Genomic DNA, 23,210 nt, shown 5'->3' on the forward strand with positions numbered 1-23,210 from the left:
AGGTGAACATTCTGACCAATTTTCATGAAGATCTTTTGAAATATATGGCCTCTAGAGAGGTCACAAGGTTTTTCTATTTTTAGACCTACTGACCTAGTTTTTGATGGCACGTGACCCAGTTTCGAACTTGACCTAGATATCATCAAGATGAACATTCTGACCAACTTTCATAAAGATCCCATGAAAAATGTGACCTCTAGAGTGGTCACAAGCAAAAGTTTACGGACGCACGGACGCACGAACGGACGGACGGACGACGGACGACGGACACCGCGCGATCACAAAAGCTCACCTTGTCACTTTGTGACAGGTGAGCTAAAAAGTTTGTCAAAATGTGGACTGGTACGAAAAACTTGAACCAAGGGCAAGGTGTGATGCTAATGCCGACATCGACGCCAAGGTGAGTAGGACAGCTCTACTTAAGTCTTCTAACAGTTGAGCTAAAAACTTGAACAATTATGTCTAGAAATTATTCACATATTTAAAGATAAACAACTCACCAATTCATCTTCGGTATCTTGTTTTTTGTTGTTTGCATGCTTATCTTTTAATGTGGCCTGCAATAAACATTTATAATGAAAACAAGATGGTCATTATGGCTCTAAGACCCTCACCTGAAAAATGTCAGAAAAAGTTCAGCCAAGTGTAGTATTTGTATTTAAAATATAGTGTAGTGAGTCATAGAAGGAGGTGACAATTATATTTTTTGAAAGTAGCATACATTCCACCAATAAAACCCCTACAAACTGAAAACATCTCCAAACCCGACTTTTACTCCTGTCTGGAAGCCATTTGGTTTAAGTGTAAAAGAAATGGTTGCTGACAGTGTCCCTCGGTCAATCTCAGATCATTTTAAGGATAGCTTCTCTTCTCTTAGTTCCTAAGAGTAGCAGGTATTAGGTACATATTTATTCGTAAATATGTAATTATAAATTTGTAAAATATGCATTCTTACAATTGTAACAGGTACCAGATGGCATAATGCAAATAAAAAAACATTATTGTTCGTTTGTATTGGGTTTTACACCATTTTTCAACTGTATTTCAGTGTTCCTGGATTCTGTACCAGTACAAACCTATTCTCCGCAAGTAATTGCCAACATCCCTGCATGAATCAAGAGGTGGAGGTCGAATGGTTTCAGAGACAATGTCTTTTATCAAACTTCACAGAGAACATACGCCTCCCACCGAGATCAAATTCACGACACCACGATCTGTAGATCTGCACTCTCCCTATAGAGCAAAGCGGGTGGGCTATGCAGTTTTTGATCTGATGGTGTGTATTGGCACATAAGCTTCAGAATCAAACAGATCGTGGTCTGCATCATACTCATACAAGTCGCATATCTATAATATACCGATTATTGCGAGAACAAAAACAAAAGTCAGGTTTGGATATGTTAGGTATTTTTGCTTCTCTCATAACACAGAACATGTCATTTTTTCAAAATGTTTGAAATACATAATTGCTTTTCTATATCAACTGCCAAACGCCTCGGTAGCCTAGTGGTAGAACGTTCGCGTGTGGGAGTTCGTGGGTTCGATCCCTGGCCGTGTCATACCAAAGACGTTAAAAATGGTACTAGTAGCTTCCTCGCTTGGTGCTCAGCATTAAGAGGATAGTGCTAGGATTGGTCAGCCCGGTGTCAGTATAATGTGACTGGGTGGGGTATCAAGCCACGTATCTACGGTAGCCTAGTGGTAGAGCGTTCGCTTCGAGTGTGGGAGTTCGTGGGTTCGATCCCTGGCCGTGTCATATCAAAGACGTTAAAAATAGTACTAGTAGCTTCCTCGCTTGGCGCTCAGCATTAACAGGGTAGTGCTAGGACTGGTCAGCCCGGTGTCAGTATAATGTGACTGGGTGGGGTATCAAGCCACGTATCTACGGCGTGATATTCCAGTGAGGCAGCACTATAAAGTTGGGCATTGTACTCAGTGCTACAAGTAGACACCGTTGTTATATGACTGAAAAATTGTTGAAAAAGACGTTAAACCCAAACACACACACACACTAGCAAATCTAATGGTTCATTTCTTATCAAAATACTCAAGAATGACTGACAGGCATTGGAAAGTATTGTGTTTTATTGCTGCTTAGGGCATTTGTTGCTTGTACTACTTACATGCTTTACATCACTTTCTGGCTTCTTTTGGTTACTGTTGCCCGATTCTGTCTGAATGTCCTTTGTCTTCTGTTCATGGGGATAACTTCCTGGCTGTCTATGTGTTTCAGTTTTGATGGAACTGGCATACTGCTCTACTCTCTCTTTAACAAAAGTTCCCTGAAATGAAACATATAACACAACAATAATTTACCTCTAAGTGATACCTTGTACTTTGATAAAAGGGTATTGGTCCTGTATGTGGCACATAATCATCTTGGTAGGGTAAATGCCTATGTAAGTTTTATTTAACATAGAAGCTATCCCTCCAGGTACGCTTGGCTCCGGAATTTTCGGGGGTAAAAAAAACTTCGGAAAAAAAAACGAGTCCGCGGATGTTATTTAATTTGATCATAACCAGCGTTAAAACTGTATACTTTGTACATTAACACCTTTGCCATGACAACTGTGACAAAAATCAATAATTGTCTGCTAGCTTACTTGTTTGCGTATCGCCTTTGTTGAAGTTTGAATACATGTAAGACATGTGACAATTAGGCAATCAGTACCGTGTCAAAATTAGATTGTTTGCATAACAAGCGTGTAACATTGGTCAGTCAACTATCAAACTGTTTAAGTTTGCACCAATTAAGCGGATGACATGAACACTTGAGTGATATATAATATAATAATAATAATTATTATTATTATTATACCAGATTTATATAGCGCCCTTTTCATGATCAATTTCACGTTCAAAGGCGCTTTACATCAAACTTGAGTGAATAAAAAAATCGAACAACAGGCCCAGTTTTGTAATGAATTGCTGCCGTTCATCGAAGATTCGATGCACTGAAAGCCATATTGAGATTGTTCTCCCTTTTTAATAACGTATATTAACGACGGTGATTTAACAATTTTCTATCTTATTGATCGATTTTCTTCATGTATTCAGAATTAATTTTTTAAGACTGTCCGCGTTTATTCTCTTTTAGTTACATAAACCCCCAGTGCAATTGCACTGCATATGTAATTCTCACGACCGCGCACTCCTCGCACAGCGTTATATTGTTTACTTCCGGGATACACAATTCCAACTTTCTTTTAGAATCACGACAAAATGAGAAGATGACACAGCGTTATAATTCTTTTAACGTATTTTTCAGTAACATTTAAGGTTAATAAATGTCCCGTTTATATGATTCTTTTTTCTTATTAACATAAAACAGCGTCCAAAATACGTCTAATACATTACCGGTAGGTGGGGTATTGCATATACCGCCGATACGATCAACCCGCATTATAAATTTAACCCCGCTAGATTCGCGGGTCTCGAACCTTGGACCCGTCGACAGTGTTATAACGGGGTCCCAGTGTATACAAATGTTACAGCTGGTATAAGAAATACAAGTAAATTAAAAAAATTGGTATCCTGCGGTGAACAGGATAAATGTAGCATTCTCTGCCTACAATAGGCGCCTTAAATGCAATTAAATTTTAGTCTTTTTGAAAGCTAGTCATTTCTAAATTGTTGACTGAATACCACTTTTCTATGCTAACAAAAATGAAACAAAAACAAGAGCTGTCCATAAGAAAGCCAATGTACGACTATTCTAATTGTTGCCCCAGAAGCTGGAATATTACCCTAAATGTAGCTAAAAGATGCTTTTGTAGAATATCACATGTCTCCCCTAATGCATAGTCGTAATAGGCTATAAGTCAATAGGGGACAGACCCCTGTGACCTTGGACCTTAGCTCAAATGACCCCAAAAACAGTAAGAGTCGTCTACTCTGTAAGTCCTATCATCCTATGAAGTTTTAAGGTTCTAAGTCGAATGGTTTTCAAGTTATTGATGGGAAACCAATTTCCATGTTCTGGTCCCTGTGACCTTGGCCTTTGATCAAGTGACCCAAAAATGAAAAGGGGTCATCTACTCTGCATGTCCAATCATCAAATGATTTTATTTATTTATTTGGGTTTTACGGCGCACCAACACAGTATAGATTATACGGCACCAAACAAGACTACAAAGTTTAGTTTCACATCTCATTTACATTGAAATAAAAACATGAGGTATGGAATCAAAATTTGCATACCTGCTGGATTTTTTGTTTGTTTTGTTTGTTTTGGGTTTAACGCCGTTTTTCAACAGTATTTCAGTCACATACCTGCTGGAATCACAAGAGTTACAGCAAAACCAAGTGTTAAGACCCAGTTAGCCGCCTCTTACGATCATGCAAGGGTAAGGCAGTGGTTCCAATTCTTTTCATACACAGATCGTCCCAGAACCACATGGGGCAATCATCGTATGAAGTTTCAACATTCAGAATTAGGTGGTTCTCAAGGTATTGATCAGAAACAGTTTTGCCTGTTCAGACCCTGTGACCTTGACATTTGATCTAGTAACCCAAACACTGTACGGGTCATTTACTCTGTAAGCCCTTTTTTTAGTTTAGGTTCTAGGTCAAATGGTGCTCCAGTTATTGATAAACAATTAAGTGTGACAGAGAGATGGCCCCTGTGACCTTGACCTTTGATGGAGTCACTAAAAAACAATAGGGGTCATTTACTTTGTAAGTCCTATCATCCTATAAAGTTTGTAGGTTCTAGGTCAAATGGTTCTCAAGTTATTGACAGGAAATGTATTTCCATATTCCGGCCACTGTGACCTTGCCCTTTAACAGAGTGACCCCCAAAACCAATAGGGGTCATTATTATTATTATTATATACCACATTTATATAGCACTCTTTTCATATAAAAATACGTTCAAAAGTGCTTTACATAAAAACATTTATATAATGTTCAATAAAAAATGGGAATTGAACTATTATAGAAGAAATTAAAATTACATTACGGTAATAAGATACCAAGCATTTTAAATTGGAAGGTAGGCAGATCAAAACATGAAACAAAATACAATATCATAAAACATTAACTGACCTATCAAAGACACAGGTTAGAGCAGAATAGAACAGAAGATATCTTACATTTTGAAGTCATCTACTCTGCTTGTCCAATCATCCTATCAAGTTTCAACATTCTGGGTTAAGTGGCTCTCAAATTATTGATCGGAAATGATTTTCCATGTTCATGCCCCTGTGCCCTTGACCTTTAACAGAGTGACTTCAAAATCAATAGGGGTCATCTACTCTGCATGTCCAATCATCCTATGAAGTTTCAACATTCTGAGTTATGTGATTCTCAAGTTATTGATCTGAAATGGTTTTCCATGTTCAGGCCCCTGTGACCCTGACTTTTGATGGAGTGACCCCAAAAACAATAGGGGTCATCTGCTCCATAAGCCCTACCACCCTCTGCCCTATGAAGTTTGAAGGTTCTTGACCAAATGGGCTCCAGATAAGATGAATATGTGACTGTACTAAGCCCACCTAAGTTTGTACATCAACACCTTACTATTATACGTTTGCCTTTGAGTGTATGCTTTTGTCTGGAGCCTGTACCGTCACTGTCAACTTCAAAATACAATCGCCAAATCAGTACTTTCAGCGCTTTGATTGTGATACAGTGTAACTTCCGAAAACCGAACGACCTCCGGACCAGCCTAAAAGTTCGGTTTTTGGAAGTTTCCGGAATTCAGAAGTTTGGAAGTCTGTAGGCAAAGTGGACATGGTGCACAAAGAGTTATATTTTCCTACTTGTAGGATGAAGGAGATTATTATCTTTTTTTAATTTTACAATTTCACATAAAGAAATTAATTGAGTAATTAATAATCAATTACAAACATTAAGGATAATAAATACATAAATAACAAGTATAAAAAGAAACAACATAACTTTAGTAACAACATTTATGCAAACATTTTCCACTTACATTTTACCATCTTTGGAGTCGTAAGTTGTCGACATTAAATTTTAATTAATGTTGATAATGCATAGTTAATTGATGTAACTAAATCATTTAAAACACCTATCTTTCTTTCATTCAAACATTAAGAAAGGTTTTAACACGTAAGATATTTAATTCTTCATGTTTTCATAAATTGAATACAAATGAAAATAATCGCTAATTACTTCCTTACTTTTGCATCAGATGATCATTGTGATTATATAGCGTGTCAAAATAAACACGTGCCACTAATAGATAAACAAAAGAAGATGTTGACACATTTTTTTTTTTATTATCAGGTGACACTTTTAATCCAGCAAAAATTTTGCTGTTCGGTTTTCGGAAGTCAATCTTGGTGTTAAAATATAAACGGTGCTTCAAAATTCGTCCGGTTTTCAGAATTCGGGAGTTCCGGTTTTCAGAAGTTAAAAATATATAGAAATAAGAACAGAAAAAAATGGGACTTTGAGTTTCGTGCGGTTTTCAAAGGTTTCCGGTTTTCAGAAGGTCCGGTTTTCGGAAGTTACACTGTAGTAACTTGTATGCAAAACTTTAACATGGATTTTCTAAGTCCAAAATAGGGCATGATTTGGCAAAAATAAATGTCAGAGTTATCCCAGGCAAAAATGATGTTCCGATGACCATGGACTAGTACTACTATGGTAGTTCATGGTCATACAACCATGGAATACCATGGTCGACCATGTTTTGTTAAAGGTGGATAATCAGATTTTGGCCATGTAACGGATTTGTTTGAAACTTTAATGTCTGATCATTTACACCCATTTATGTTCTCTTAACGCTTAATACAAGTTAGATTTTCACTGGAGGTATTTTTAAAATTTAATTTTCCTATCCTGGTTGCCCAACCAAGTTGGAGTTAATTTATCATAAGTATAAATTTGATAAACATACTTTGCCTAAGGAAAGGTATAAATATTAGACATATTGTAATATATTTGTAAAATATTTGCATTAACAATTATGTATTTAGTTGTTATTAATTAGAAACGCAAGTTTGAAAAAATATTATTATCTCCCTTTGTCCATCTTGGTTGCGCAAGATAGATTGGAAACAAGTGAATGAAGTATTGCCATGCAATACAAAGTCCCCTACTGGAAGGCACCTAATTTTCTCTACTGCAGTATAACATAATGAACTGATATCTGTCAATGATGTATAAACAATATTGTACTACATATACAATATGTGATAACAACACACTTGGATTAAAATGTGCATATATAAAAACCCACAGTTGTTTTTTATATTGAATTTTTTTGGCTGATTATAAAAATGTTATCATGTAAGTTATTTATAGTAACAACAAAGGGAAATTAATCTTTAAAAAAAAAAAAAAAAAAAAAAATCTATATAATATAAGTCCACAAGAAACTCCTTACCAGGTAGAGATAGGTCAAAATACACCTAAAAATTGGATGTAACATGCATGCTGTACCACAGAAAAGTGGTCTCGATTTTTCTCTACCGCCAGTAATAAAAAAGTTACAATAAAATCTATTTATAGTAAAACAAAGGGACGTAATTCTAAAAACAAGGGTGCCTCATGGTGGTGAACATTTGGTCCAAGTTACATCAAAATCCCTCCATGCATGAAGAAGAAATGTTCCTTACAAAGTCATTCTTGAATTTGACCTTTGACCTCTAAATATGACCTTGACCTTAGACCTAGGGACCTGGTTCTTGCGCATGACATGTTGTCTCATCCTGGGGAATATTTATGCCAACTGATATCTAAATCCTGCTTTGCATGACAAAGTTATAGACCGGACAGGAAAAAAATCCTCTTGACCTTTGATCTCAAGGTGTGACCTTGACCTTTAAGCTAGGGTACTGGGTGTTGCGCATGACACGTCATCTCACCATGGGAAACATTTATGCCAAGTAATATTGTAATCCCTTGATGGATGACAGAGTTCTGGATCGGACAGGGAAAACACCTTATTGACCTTTGACCTCCAATTGTGACCTTGACCTTTGAGCTAAGGGTCTGCCCTTTGCGCATGACATGTTGTCTCATCATGGGGAACATTTGTGCCAAGTAATATTAAAATCCCTTCATGGATGGCAGAGTTATGGACGGGACAGGAAAAAAACTCTGTTGACCTTTGACCCCAATTGTGACCTTGACCTTTGAGCTAGGGGTCCGGGATTTGCGCATGACACGTCGTCTCATCATGGGGAACACTTGTGCTAAGTGATATTAAAATCCCTTAATGAATGTCAGAGTTATGGACCGGACACGAAACAGACCCTGTTCATGCTATGTTAACATTTGACTGCTAAGTGTGACCTTGACCTTTGAACTAGGGGTCTGAAAGTTGTGCATGACACATCGTCTTATTATGAGGTACATTTGTGCCAAGTAATATTAAAATCCCTTCATAGATGGGAGAGTTATGGACCGGACAGGAAAAAAAGCCTTGTTGACCTTTGACCTCCAATTGTGACCTTGACCTTTAAGCTAGGGGTCCAGGTTTTGCGCATGACACGTCGTCTCCTCATGGGGAACATTTGTGCCAAGTAATATTAAAATCTCTTCATGGATGGGAGAGTAATGGACCGGACAGGAAAAAAGCCCTGTTGACCTTTGACCTCCATTGTGACCTTGACCTTTGAGCTAGGGGTCCGGGATTTGCGCATGACACATCCTCTCATCATGGGGAACATTTGTGCCAAGTAATATTAAAATCTCTTCATGGATGGGAGAGTTATGGACCGGACAGGAAAAAAGCCCTGTTGACCTTTGACCTCCAATTGTGACCTTGACCTTTGAGCTAGGGGTCCGGGTTTTGCGCATGACACGTCGTCTCATCATGGGGAACATTTGTGCCAAGTAATATTAAAATCCCTTCATGGATGACAGAGTTATGGACCGGACACGAAATTGCGGACGGACGGACGGACAGACGGACGGACGGAATGACGGAAAAGTGCATTCCTATAGTCCCCGAAACTGGTTTTCAACCAGTAGGGGACTAATAAATGAATTCAGAACATACACACAGCTTTAAAGCTTGCCTTTTGGTTAGGATTGTTAAATACTTAATATGTCTATCAAATGCAAATGTAAAACTAGAAATTGTATCGAAATAAGAAGAAATATCCAGCTTTTTAAATACTTTCATATTAAAGGGGAGTAATTACAAAATTTTATAAAAATTAATAAAATATACATTTCCAATAGGAACCTATCTCTATGTAATGGGTCTTTTGTTCCTTAAATAAATCTCTACCAGAATATACAAAAAGTAAAAAATGTCATAAAATGTTGTTTAAATATGATTGACCACCTTTAAATGGCACTGTAGTTTTTGACAGTTATCAAACACCACGGTTGACTGTGGTCTTCATTCAATGGACTACCATGGTTGCAGGCCATGATGAACCATTGACGACTGCCAAAAACTGTGGTGCCATTAAAAAAATCATGGTCATATCTTAATCTTGTCTTCCTAAAACAATCTAAATGGAACTTGCAAGGCCATAATTCTTTAGAGCAGTTATTTCTGCTGTTTTATTGAGATCTTGCCCAAGATATGACTCCGGGCAGACAGAAAATGGAATAAAACACTACATGTGTGTACAAAGGGCCATATATCAGTATGATTACTTATGCAATCTGACCAATACTTGCAGGGTAGCATTCCCCTACAGCAGTTGACATTTCTACCATGTTTATTTAAATACTCCACACCATGTCACAGATAGTTTTGGATGGACGGACAGATGGACTGACAACACCAAAACTATATCCTTTGGCAGGGAATAATAATGTACAAATGTTAACCACAAAATGTGACCTTAATCTTTGAGGTAAAGGCATTTATTAAATTTATCTAAATAACAGACTAAGTACTAAATGGCAGATGCTTTAGGAGATATGTCTTTTTACTATCTCTATTAAACTAAGGAACACTAACTTCTAATATTTTGCTTGCAAAGCTGACCCAGGAAAACTGGACAAATGCAATTCTTACATGAAAAGTAGGTAAAGTAAATGGGAAGTAAGTATGGAAATGCTAACTATATATAATTTGTCTAGAGTACTTGCAACTATTTCCATGGACTAAGCTGTGGAAATCACTCTGGATATCTTTCAAAATGTTAATGGAATGTTCATGCACAATACAGAAAGAAAACATTTTAAACAGTTTTCTAGTTGTTTACTACTGGAAAACACAAACTAGTTTCGCTCTGAGCCCTCGATGTACAGAAAAAACTACACGTACTTCATTTTTGAGGGATCAGAAAGCAATTATCCCCAGACTGGAAATACCATGCATTGTGATCAAATACACCAGATCAGACCAACTGCTCCTAAATGTGTTGTGATGTTTATAGAAATTTGTGAAACATTACCAAAGTTAATTTTTAAAGTGGAAAAAGTTAATTTAAGTGGAATTCAATAAGTCAAACTTGCTTGGAAGAAGCGACAATACCTGCTTAACTTTTGAAGAGGACCACCCAAAAACATCCACATCAAGTTGAAGTTCCATCAACTTCCACCAGATGGTTTCAGAGGAGATAATCATTGCTTGGCAGAAACTTAAAGTAATACAGACTGAACAGATGACCTCAAATCAGATATTTCCATCTGCACCTTCAAGATTCTTATAATAATGAAATTCATCTTACCTCAGGCTCTGCTTTTTCTTTAACAACTTCATAATGAACATTTATTTTGCGCTCTTTCTTCTGTTCATCTTTCGAGTTTTGTCTGAAATTAAGTACAATCACAAGTTGGCTAACATGATGTACATACTAGGAAGAAAACTGTTACATTCTATAGCAGGTAGTAAAACAAATTAACCAAAACTATCCAAACAAATTTCATAAGCGTTTTTAATCTTCCAAAACTAGTTTAAAAAAAAAACAACACCTTGATGACAGATCAATAAAACTAACAAAATACAAGAGGGTCATGATGGCCCTATATCACTCACTTGAGTTTAGTTGCTTGCTTGAACAGTTAAAAGTTTCTACTAAATAAATACAGGCAGGTACTGTGTATGTTTGTGTGTGGAGGTGGCAGTGGGGTAGATGTGTGGTTAGACATTGGGGGAATGCTGTGATATGACAATATCAAACATGAAGGTTTTTAAATGTTTCCTATACATAAATAAAGTTAAGGTCAAGGGTGTCCAAAATAGTTCTTGAAAACTACCTGAAAAACTGTACAAATGGTCAAAATTTCATTGCTGTACCAAAAATGCAAGGAATTAACCCAATCAGCTAAGGTCAATGTCACCAATGGTAAATAATGCAAATTGCTGAAAGCAATTTTGCAAAATAGTAAATTTTTTTTGTTTTTGTTGGATTTAAAGTCGCACAGACGCATGATAGGTCATATGGCAACTTTCCAGCTTTAATGGTGGAGGAAGACCCCAGGTGCCCCTCCGTGCATTATTTCATCATGAGCGGGCACTTGGGTAGAACCACCGACCTTCCGTAGGCCAGCTGGATGCCTTCCTCACATGAAGAATTCAACGCTCCGAGTGAGGCTCAAACCCACATCGATGAGGGGCAAGTGATTTGAAGTCAGCGACCTTAACCACTCGGCCACGGAGGCCCCCGCAAAATAGCAAACATGGTTTAAATCTCATCACTGTAAGTTCTGTTATTTCAAAAAAAGGAAAGCAGGTCACTAGGTCAAGGTCATTCAATGTGAATTCTGAATGTTGCCCATGATGGAACACCAAATATCAAAACAGTTAACTCTATGCACTGCAGTGTTAGACAGAAAATTTTCCTTATACCAGTATATTTACAACATATGGCCCCAGCACTGAGGCAGGGCCACTTTGACCTAAAGGGCTGAAGTTGGTAGAGGACCACTAGACAATCATACATACCAAACTCTGGCCTTGCAGTTTGACAAGATTTTTGAAGATTTTCCATGTGCTCACAGGGGCGGGCCCTTTTTAAACCCAGGGGGATAATTTGAACAGTCTTGGTAAAGGACTACTATATGACACTACATACCAAATAGCAAAGCTCTATCATATCTCCTGTGGTTCTGGACAAGAAGATTTTCAAAGTTTTTCCATATTTCCCTATATATTCAATATAAACCATGTGGCCCCAGAGTGGAGATATATTTTTGACACTAGGGGTTATTTAAACAGTCTTGGTAAAGGACCACTAGATAATGCTACATACCAAAGATCAAAGCCTAGGCCATGTGGTTTTAGACAATTTCCCTATATAAGTCTTTATAACCATGTGACCCCTAGCGCCAGGATATATTTGACCTTAGGGGTATAATATGAACAACCTTGGTAGAGGACTACTAGATGATGCTACATTCCAGATACCAAAGCCCTAGGACCAATGGTTTTTGACAAGATTTCTACAGTTTCTCCTTTCGGTTACCATGGCAACCAAAGTTCTGAACAGAAATGAATTCTTTGAAAAACTTTTAAAGAAGACCATCTAAGGAACATCTCTCTGTGAAGTTTCATCAAAAATGGCCTGGTAGTTTAAGATGTTGTTTAAAGGAAAATGTTGACAGGAAGACAGACAATCACTGACCATAATAGCTCACCCTTGAGCACTTTGTGCTCAGGTGAGCATATAAACAGTCAAGGTCCTCAACCTAAGTTTTATTAATTTTACTACATTTCTGATTTTCTTCAACTGACTCTTCAACATGGTAGAAGTCATATTTTTAGACAAATGTTAAACTGAACACATTGTTGATGGTATAGACAACAAGAGCTGTTAACATGAATGCCCCTAATGGCCTGTCAAATTTTCTGTCCAAAGATCATTTTGATCTTGCCCTTTGATCTACTGACCCCCAATAGAATAAGGATCATATACTTGCCACAGGCAATCAACCTTTTAAGTCAGAATGCAGTAGGCAATATGGTTTTTAAGTAACTGAGTGGAATAATGAGCATCTCCTGTTGGTAGTGAAGCTTCCCTTGAAGTTTGGAGGTTTGTGGACTTTGACCTCTGACCTACTGAACTTAAGTGCTGACAGCAAGGGGCTCATTGCAGATCATGAATGTCAGCTGGACAAAATAATGTATACACTCAGTAATACCAGCCTATTAAGTAAAATCATTCATGTCAGACAAATTCAAAAACCGTCTTTGTTTAGTTAGTTTCATGCCAGTTTTTAAAAGAATTTCAGTAAGAACCAATAGACTGTGTGTCACGACTCCTGGCAACTTTCTCATATTAATGGGTCAATGGACAAGTGTACAAGATTGGAGTGAGTAACAGAGATGTACTCCAGACTCCGCAGAGCTAAACACAGTTGAAGTAGATAACCTTAGGACAACCAGCACATTTTTATACAATCTCGCCAGGCATATATTACGTAATGTTTCTGACAACACAGAAAATGACATTAGATGACCTTCAGCTTTTCCCTGAAATAAAGAAAACAAGAAAATCGCTGAATTGGTATCTCGCGCCAAAAGGGTTTGTGGTGAGGAACAGCAAAACAGTATATCCGGCAAAAAGTTAAGAGTTACTAAGAGGCAAATAATTTCATTAGTCAAAATCAATTTAACAGAAAATGAATGCTATTTTTTGGTGGTGGGGTTGGAGGGTGGGGCAGCGGGGGTGACTGGGTGAGGGTACAAAACATCATGTTGATTATAAATATTGATGGAGGGGGTGGGCATGACTGGTTTGAGGAGTAAGGTGGGGGAATGGTACAACTTTACATGTTGATAAATATTCATGGAAGGTTTGAAAAAAAAACAACAAGAGGGTCATGAAGGCCCTGTATCGCTCACCTGACCTATTGACCTAAAGATCATCAAGATTAACATTCTGACCAAGTTTTATTAAGATATGGTCATAAATGTGGCCACCCAGATTTAAAGCTGACCTAAAGTAACTTGCATGTAAAATTTTAACCAGGATTTTCTAAGTCCAAAAGGGGCATAATTTGGCCAAAATGCAGGTCAGAGTTATGGGACTTGATGCTATCAACTAGTTTTATAACCCCGAAGACACATGTGAAGTTTCAATTGGATTTGGAGATAGTAACTTGCATGTAAAACTTTGCATGTAAAACTTTTTGCATGTAAAACTTTAATCAGGATTTTCTAAGTCCAAAAGGGGGCAAAATTTGCTCAAAATACATGTCAGAGTTATGGGACTTGACCCAGTGAGGTTGGTAATTGATCTAGGAAAAGAAAAAATAAGTTTAAAAGCTATATCCCTTTAAATGATTGCCAAATGTACTTGCATACAAAACTTAAAACAAGGTGTGATGCCGACGCCGACGCTGACACCAGGGTGAGTAGAATAGCTCCGTTGTTTGCACACCTTGCCCGACCTGTACCGCATTATCTGGAAATGACTTACCTAAAACATATGTATATTATAGCATGTGACCCGATAAAAATAATGGTAGGAAGAAACAGGTCTCATAACTTTACTTTTACCGTCAGTTTGAGCTGAATCTGGATAGATGGATGACCATTTCTATTTTTTTTGACTGCCATTACGCCAGGTAAGATTTTAGAACTGACCGCCTACACAGATCTAGGAAAATCGATTCAAGCATTTATTTATTTATTTCGCACAAGAACTAGAGCTGCTTTTGAGAAAAGCGCATGTCTCCTAAAACTAAGATGATTCACGTGTTGGAGTATGCGGCCTATTGGTAATTCAAGGACATAATTCCGAAGTGCCTGGGCTGATTTGGCTAGTTATGGAACCTGGCCGAGGTCTTATGGTCAAACACATTTTGTTCAAGTTTGGTGAAGTTTGGATGAGAAATGTTCGACTTAAAGAGCGCTGACAAGATACACAGACAGGAGTAAATCAATATGTCTCCCACACCACTGTGTGGTGGGAGACGTAATTACTCGTACGCAGGAATCCATAGTTCTATAAACACACCATAAATAACCAGTTGAATATACATCTACCTATTTTATTCAGAAAATGTACCCGAGACAAATGCAAAACTGTCCCCTGCCACTTAACAAACCAATTGACCAAACGCCATCTGTCAATCAAATCAGTAAAACGATAAGCGCACTTGAAATCGACCCACACTTCCAGGCGGTGTTACAGATAAATTTTATAGACAGTTGAAGAGAGCGTAAATATCTAATCAAAATAATAAGTAACTTACTGTGGGTATTCTGAATCCTCTGGGCACATGTCATACTGGGCCTTTAAGTAGTCTCGTTTTGTCATCTGCACCTTGCATGTTATCTTTGAGTTAAATGTCAACCCAGCGACCCATTTAAGACTTTGCTCATCAAAAAATGCTGAGATGCATTTTGATAATTCATTGCCTGAAATCTTGGTACTGGCATAGAATTCATTCAAACAGTCATCACTGTTAAATTCAAATATTAAGTATATAAAGCCAGAGTCGGATGTGACATCTTTCACCTTCACATATGACAAGTCCTTCCAACGGAGAATGTGTTTTTGGAAAAGATGTAAATGTTGTTTTAAGTCTTTTGCAACTTCCTTAACTCCATCTTGCTCTATCTCTTCTTCAGATTCCAATAACAAAGGTAGGCAAACAGCTGGAAAAAAAGATGTCTTGTTATTACTGTCTGTTTAACCCAATTCATGTAAACATAATTATATCAGATAACACAATTTTTCCAATGTTTTATGTTTAAAATTGTCAAAAGTTTCAATTTATGATCAATCATTATATTTAAATTGAAACTGCATTTGAAAGCTGCAATCAGTGGGAATGCATTTAACATCTTCCTGAGCATTTTTATTAAGAAATAATATATCTATCCAATGATTTGTCGTTGAATAAAATTATTGTTTGGAGTTCAGATGCGAAGGAATTATATCACGAGGGTGCAGATGAACGACAAGCAATGATTTTATTCAAGAGCAAATCATTAAATGGGATATTTTATTTCGATTCAAACACATTACCAAGGATTTTTAAGAACATGTATATGCTTCACGATGTCCATCAAATATTTGCCTGTTTTTTGTTGTTTTCTTTTCCAACGAGCCGCTATGCCGTTTTACGCTCTGACGTAATAATTGTGATGTCAGAACAGTGAATTGTTGTAAAATAACACACAACTTTCAGCCTTCTTTGTTGAATAGCAAAATGAATCAAGGCCTGCTAGAATGATCCTTTTGTGGCCAATCCCTTCGGTTTGCATACTTTTTCAGTTATTATCCAGATAAATATTATGGACAGCCAAATTTATAGATTTTAATGATGGATGGTAAAAATCACACCCTGATAAACATCTGTAAAGGTTTTATTGACACGTCAACCCTTGAAATACTGTAAGTCATGTATGCTTTTAAACTATTGAGTTGAAACCATTTTCAGTTTAGAGGTCACTGTAACCTTGAACTTTGACCTACTAACACCCAAAACAATAGGGGTCATGTATTGACTTAAGGCAATCAAGGTATGAAGTTTGACAACTGAAGGCCAATTTTAGGATGTGGAGCATCTTTTCAGTCTCAAGGTTATACTGTAACCTTGACTTACTGGTCCTCAAAACATAAGGGGTCATCTACTGTAGGCAAAAGCACTATTTACAGGGGGTCGAACGTGTTTGGGTATGTTGACATTTTAAGCGAGAGCAAAAGCTTAGTTGACAAAAATGGCGGATATAAGCACGTAAACAAGATACAAGGTCAGTATTTTTTTTTTTAATTATATTATTTCAACATTATTGCGGTTATTGAAACTGTGCATCGAGTGGACAAATGTTTCAACTGAGTAATGCCGTTTCTACAAGGAAGAACTATGTCGTACAGTCAACATCGTACTTGCGACCACCTCTAATCTGTTAAGCGATTTTTGTATTGAACGACTAGTCAAAATCCCTCCTGAATGTTTTCAGTACATAAATTTATTCCATTAAATAGTGTTTTTATTAAACGACTAGCGACCACATTAATGCAGTCCCGACAGTTAAAATATTCAACAAAAGTATCTATTAAGCAATCGGGTACCAACTTCCCGCCATGCATTTCTTCACCTGTGTAATTAGTGAATACGTTTTGCACCTGCCTGAATGCAATTAACCTTTGTAACAGTTGAACTGACGAACAATCCAGCTATAAGTTTCACAGTTTGTGTAATATATATACATATATGTATGTTCGTATAAATACAGTTACATTTACAGTTAAAAGTAACTTTTCTCTTCACCTGACTGAAATTCAAAATAAAAGTTATTGAGTGTAAATTTACAACTTTCACTTTCTCGCCAACAAAATGTTTATCAAAAACCCATCAATTTGGATCTATTTTGGTCAGGCAATCTTAAGTTTGCTTTTTATATTTTACATCATGTAATACTTAACTGGAAGGCTTAGCGTGTGACCTTATTTTATTATTCATAGATGCATTAAGCAGCTGCATCGCCAAAAAACATGTGGTGTACGAATGCAAAAAGTTGGTTAAACTAAATGTACGCTCAAAATGGTTAGTTTTATATTAATTTTGTACACATATTTGGCACTACCAGGGTTATTTTTTGTAGTAAGAATACCATATTTGACCAACTGACCTAAAATCAATAATTATCGCTCATTTACCAGTCATAAGTGACCTCCATATCAAATTCTATCTTAAACCAAAGCATTCTCTACTTATTTTGCAAAATAAATACTGTTCTGGGTCAATGTGACCTAGACATGTGACCTACTGACCTAAAATTCAACAGGTAAAATTCAACCTCTCTATTAAATTTCGTCATCCTATCAGCCAAAGCGTTCTCAAGTAATCGTCCGGAAACAGTTTAACTGTTCCGGGTTACTATGACCTTGACCTTTGACCTAATGACCTTAAAATAGGGGTCATCTGCTGGTCGTGTTCAGCCTCCCTATTAAATGTCCTGATCCTAGACCCAAGCGTTTAAAGTAATCATCCGGAAACTGTATCACTGTTCTGGATTACTGTGACCTTGACCTTTGGCCTACTGTCCTCAAAATTAATACATGTCATCTGCTGGTCATGTACAACATACCTATCAACTTTCGTGATCGTAGGCCCAAGCGTTCTTGAGTTATCATTGGGAAATGTTTAACTGTTCTAGGTCACTGTGACCTTGACCTTTGATCTACTAACCTCAAAATAAATGGGGGTCATTTGCTGGTCATGACCAACCTACCTATCAACTTTCATGATCTATGCCCAAGCGTTCTTGTGTTGTCATGCAGAAACCTTTTAACTGTTCCGACCCACTGTGACCTTGATCTTTGACCTACTAATCTCAAAGTCAGTAAGTCATCTGCTGGTCATGATCAATCTTCCTATCAACTTTGATCAGAGCTCAAGATAAGTTTTTGGTGCAATTGGGTATTTACCCATCACTTTTTGTCTGAAATGGGTATTGGAAATCTGAATTGGGTAAAATAATATTATTACCGAGGCTTTTCAAAAGTAATTGGGTATTTGCAAAAACCAATTGGGTATTTCACCAACCTCGCACAAACAATTGAGTATTTTTTTCTTGTGGCTAAACTGTACTGGATGAAACATACTGTTACAGTATATATCATTAACCAGGTTTGACTATTTTTCTACATGCCTGTAAGCAAGGTAAACATGTGTATTTAAATTTATAGTTCTAATTATATATAAATGTGTAACTTTAACCAAGGATATTATATTTTCTGCAATCATTTGTTTTCTGAGAAACTTTCGTTCCATCGTATTTTTGCACCTTAAATGAAGTCAGAAATCAACTCATCCACAATTTATCGAACGATGTTACAATCACCGCAATATGTGCTCTCCCATAAGATGTCAGCCAGTATCGGTGGAACTATATATTATTACAAACAAATTAACTGTCTTTGTTGAACAACAAAACACCCTTCTATTTTGTTTGTTTGTGCTGCAACAATGTTTTTCTGCGACCTCTTTTATTAACAGAAATGGTCATTTTATCAGCGTATTTTTTTTGTTTACAAAGTGTCCAAATAACACAGATCAGACTGAATGGTCCTGTGCTTTTTCTGATAAATAGCTACCTGTTCTGCCCTAACGTATAACCAGTCTGTTGTCTAGCGTTAAAGTCTCGTCCCCATTCTTTAATACAGAAAATCCGATACACAAGCGATTTTTAATGAATTGGGTATTAGACACTCTTTATAATTAAATGTAATACAGAAATAGTATTTGTTAAAAAATGTCACTTTTTTAGTGTGAGTGCACACTTTGTTTTACTATATAGATTTTAGAGTGTCTACTAATTTTTAAACCTATTTCATAACACCGTTAATACATATGAACTACATAAACATTATGTAGTGATTTTTCATATTTTCAGATATCCCTATAGAAACAAGAGGGTCATGATGACCCTGGATCGCTCACCAGAGTAATATGAGCTACATGTTTCAAATGTCAAAGTGATGATTTTTAGAAATTTTTTGGAAGATTTTCCTATGTACAATCAAATAATCCCTGGGGCGGGGCCAATTTTACCCCAAGGTTAATGATTTGAACAAAGTTTGTAGCAGTCTACTAGGCAATGTTACATATCAAATATCTAAGATCTAGGCCATCTGGTTTATTTTTAGCAAATTTATGAAGATTTCCCTATGTACAATCAAGTAACCCCTGGGGCTGGGTCAATTTGACCCTGGGGGGTCAAGATTTGAATAACTTTTGTAGAGGTCCCCTAGGCAATGCTTCATGTCAAATATCTAAGCTCTAGGCCTTCTGTTGTTTTTTTTTAGAAAATTTTGAAGATTTTTCTATGTACAATCAAGTAACCCCATAGGGCGGGGTCAATTTGACCCTGGGGGTCATGATTTCAACAAATTTTGTAGAAGTCTACTAGGAAATGCCACATGTCAAATATCTAAGATCTAGGCCTTCTGGTTTATTTTGAGAAAATTTTGAAAAATTTTTCTATGTAAAATCAAATGACCCCTGGGGCGGGGGTCATGATTTGAACAAATTTTGTAGAGGTCCACTAGGCAATGCTACATGTCAAATATCTAAGCTCTAGGCCTTCTGGTTTATTTTGAGAAAATTTTGAAGATTTTTTTATGTACAATCAAGAAACCCCATGGGGCGGGGTCAATTTTGACCTTGGGGGTCATGATTTGAACAAATTTTGTACAAGTCTACTTGGCAATGCTACATGTCAAATATCTAAGATCTAGGCCTTCTGGTTTATTTTTAGAAAATTTTTGAAGATTTTCCTATGTAAAATCAAGTGACCCCTGGGGTGGGGTCATGATTTGAACAAATTTTGTAGAGGTCTACTAGGCAATGCTACATATCTGACGAGTTTTCGTGTTGGCGGGTATAAATTAGTCGTGTCGGCGCCCTGTATTTGTCGTTTTTTGTGTTTTCGCCCCGCAAACACGACAACACAAAAACTCGACAAATTAGGTATTTGTCATGTTTTCGTGTTGTTGTGTTTTCGCCCGCCGACACGAAAACACAACAAACACATTATTTTTCGAGTTTTCGTGTTGTCATGTTTTTGCCCCGCCGACACGAAAACACGAAAATACGACAACACCAAACACGACAAATTCTTTTCAGGCTTTCTTATAAAATGTAGAGGAATATGAAGTGTTTAATTGACCTGTTTCCAGAAATATTTCATTGGGTGCCGGGAGCGGCAACAGTTTAAGAATGAAGGCGGCATCGTCGAGCCAAGTGGGTTTAGGTACGGAAAGGGTTTAACCCTCATGCTATAGGTGGGTCAGGGCGTATCTGCCTTTAAATGTTTGAAATATATGTATAAAATGGTGGCCTCTGCTGTATTTTTTAACCTAAATTTTGAGGTACAGAGGTTTGGTATTTCGTGTGAATAAGTTAATCTTCATTGAGGCCCACGCATATATGTAATTATTTTTCTATTTGTACAGGCTCGAGTCCTGGGCAGGGGCCGATGGCCATGCCATCCCCAAACCCAAACCTCCAAAGTGACCTGTACTCGTCATAGTTGCACCCAACCCAACTATTTTGGCAAAAGGAATAATATCTTTTTCACAATTTAGACCAAACAAGAGTGCAGAATGTCACAATATACGCCCGCCACAGCAAATTTCTTTACTCTAGCTGCTGATTTGCAAATGAATTTTAATTTTGTGGTTGTTTAGTAATCATTGTAAGTCTTTTGTTTTCCTAAGTCCACAAAAAAAATTCCTTACCAGGTAGAGAGACCTTAAAATACACCTAAAATTTGAAAGTAACATCTATGTTGTACCACAGAAAAGTGGTCTTGGTTTTTCCCTATGGTCAATTATAAAAAAGTTACAAAATAAGTTATTTATAGTAACAACTAAGGGAAGTTAATCTTAAAAAAAAAAAAAAAAAAAAAAAAAAAAAAAATCCAAAATAAAAATGGAAGTCCACACAAAAATCTTCACCAGGTAGAGATTGGTCAAAATACACCTCAAAATTGGATGTAGCATGCATGTTGTACTACAGAAAAGTGGTCTCGATTTTTCCCTACGACTAGTAATGAAGAAGTAACAATATAAGCTATTTATAGTAACAACAAAGGGAAGTAATTCTAAAGAAAGGAACTGTGCATGACACTTCCTCTCATGATGGTGTATAATTGTGCCAAGTTACATCAAAATCCCTCCATGCATGAAGAAGAAATGCTTCGGACAAAGTCATTCTTGTATCTGACTTGACCTTTGGCCTAGGGACCTGGTTCTTGCGCATGACACTCCGACTCGTGGTGGTGAACATTTGTGCAAAGTTATATCAAAATCCCTCTATGCATGAAGAAGAAATGCTCCGGACAAGGTTTTCATTCTTGTATCCTTTGACCTCTAAGTGTGACCTTGACCTTAGACCTAGGGACCTGGTTCTTGCGCACGACACTCCGCCTCATGGTGGTGAACATTTGTGCCAAGTTATATCAAAATCCCTCCATGCATGAAGAAGATATGCTCCCGACAAAGTTTTCTTTCTTGTATCCTTTGACCTCTAAGTGTGACCTTGACCTTAGACCTAGGGACCTGGTTCTTCATACGACACTCCGTCTCATGATGATGAACAATTGTGCCAACTTTCATCAAAATCCCTCCATGCATGAAGAAGATATGCTCCGGACAAAGTCATTCTTGAATTTGACCTTTGACCTCTAAGTGTGACCTTGACCTTAGACCTAGGGACCTGCTTTTTGCGCATGACACTCCGTCTCATGATGGTGAACAACTGTGCCAAGTTTCATCAAAATCCCTTCATGCATGTAGAAGATATGCTCCGGACAAAGTCTGTGGACGCCGCCCACCCGCCCGCCCGCCCGCCAGGGGCGTTCCCATAATACGTCCCGTTTTTCAAACGGGCGTATAAAAATGCAACAGAGGCCATCATTTCATTCCTTTATTTCAAAAATGTCTGTGAGGATACCCACTGACATCCGAAGTCAGAGGGCATGACCCCCTCCCATAACGTATCTCAAATTTTGGAAAAAGATGCAGCAGGGACCACCATGTTATACCTATATTTCAAAAATACAAGGGAAAGACCCCGTGACTCCACTGTCAGAAGGGGGTTAACCATACCTCAAAATCTGAAGCAGAAGCCAACATTTAAATGATTTTATATATGTATTTCAAACATTTAAAGGTAGACACGCTCTGACCCACCTGCACAACTTTGCTCGCCGATGCTGCCTTCATTCTTTAACTGTTGCCGCTCCCCGCACCCCAGTGAAATATTTCTGGAACTGGGTCAGTAATACATACACTTTGTATGTTTAAAACGATAACTGACATCTGACATTTTATTGTACTGTTTTATAATCTCAGATCTCCTAATGCAGCTTTAAGGAAAACACGACAACACGACAAATACTTAATTTGTCGAGTTTTCGTGTCGGCGGGGAGAAAACACGAAAACTCGACAAAAAATGTATTTGTCGAGTTTTCGTTTGTCGTGTCGGTGGGGCGAAAACATGAAAAATAAAGGGCGTCAACACGACAGATTTATACCCCGCCAACACAAAAACCCGACAGATAAAAACTGTTTTTGCCCCGCCGACACAATACGAAAACTCGACAAATTTGGTATTTGCCGTTTTTTCGTGTTGTCGTGTTTTTGCCCCGCCGACACGACAACACGAAATGGCAGAAATCAGCCACCATATTAATTAGTACAGGTATTATTTAATAACTGAAAATTTGATGGATTACTGTGTCATCTATGGCAAAGAAGTCCTTTTATAATGTTTTGTATTGTTCATGAAATATTCAAGAATTTAAGCATAAATGTCTTCATGAAGTTATAAGAATATTTATTCTTGTAGTGTTCATGGA

At 37.3% G+C, this 23,210-nt stretch overlaps 1 protein-coding gene across 2 annotated transcripts in view; it reads right to left on the minus strand.

The window, feature by feature from the left end:
* The window catches only part of LOC128557587 (uncharacterized), a 53,942-nt gene that overhangs the window by 13,017 nt on the left and 17,715 nt on the right, over nt 1–23,210 (minus strand). For both annotated transcript variants that reach the window (XM_053545100.1, XM_053545101.1), the window contains exons 3-6: nt 15,085–15,490; nt 10,614–10,695; nt 2,124–2,282; nt 501–557 (exon numbers count right to left, since the gene is read on the minus strand). In XM_053545100.1, coding sequence (XP_053401075.1) covers nt 501–557; nt 2,124–2,282; nt 10,614–10,695; nt 15,085–15,490 — 704 coding nt within the window. The remainder of the gene's footprint in view (nt 1–500; nt 558–2,123; nt 2,283–10,613; nt 10,696–15,084; nt 15,491–23,210) is intronic.

The sequence above is a fragment of the Mercenaria mercenaria genome, chromosome 6 (genome assembly GCF_021730395.1).
Source record: "Mercenaria mercenaria strain notata chromosome 6, MADL_Memer_1, whole genome shotgun sequence".
Lineage (NCBI taxonomy): Eukaryota > Metazoa > Mollusca > Bivalvia > Venerida > Veneridae > Mercenaria > Mercenaria mercenaria.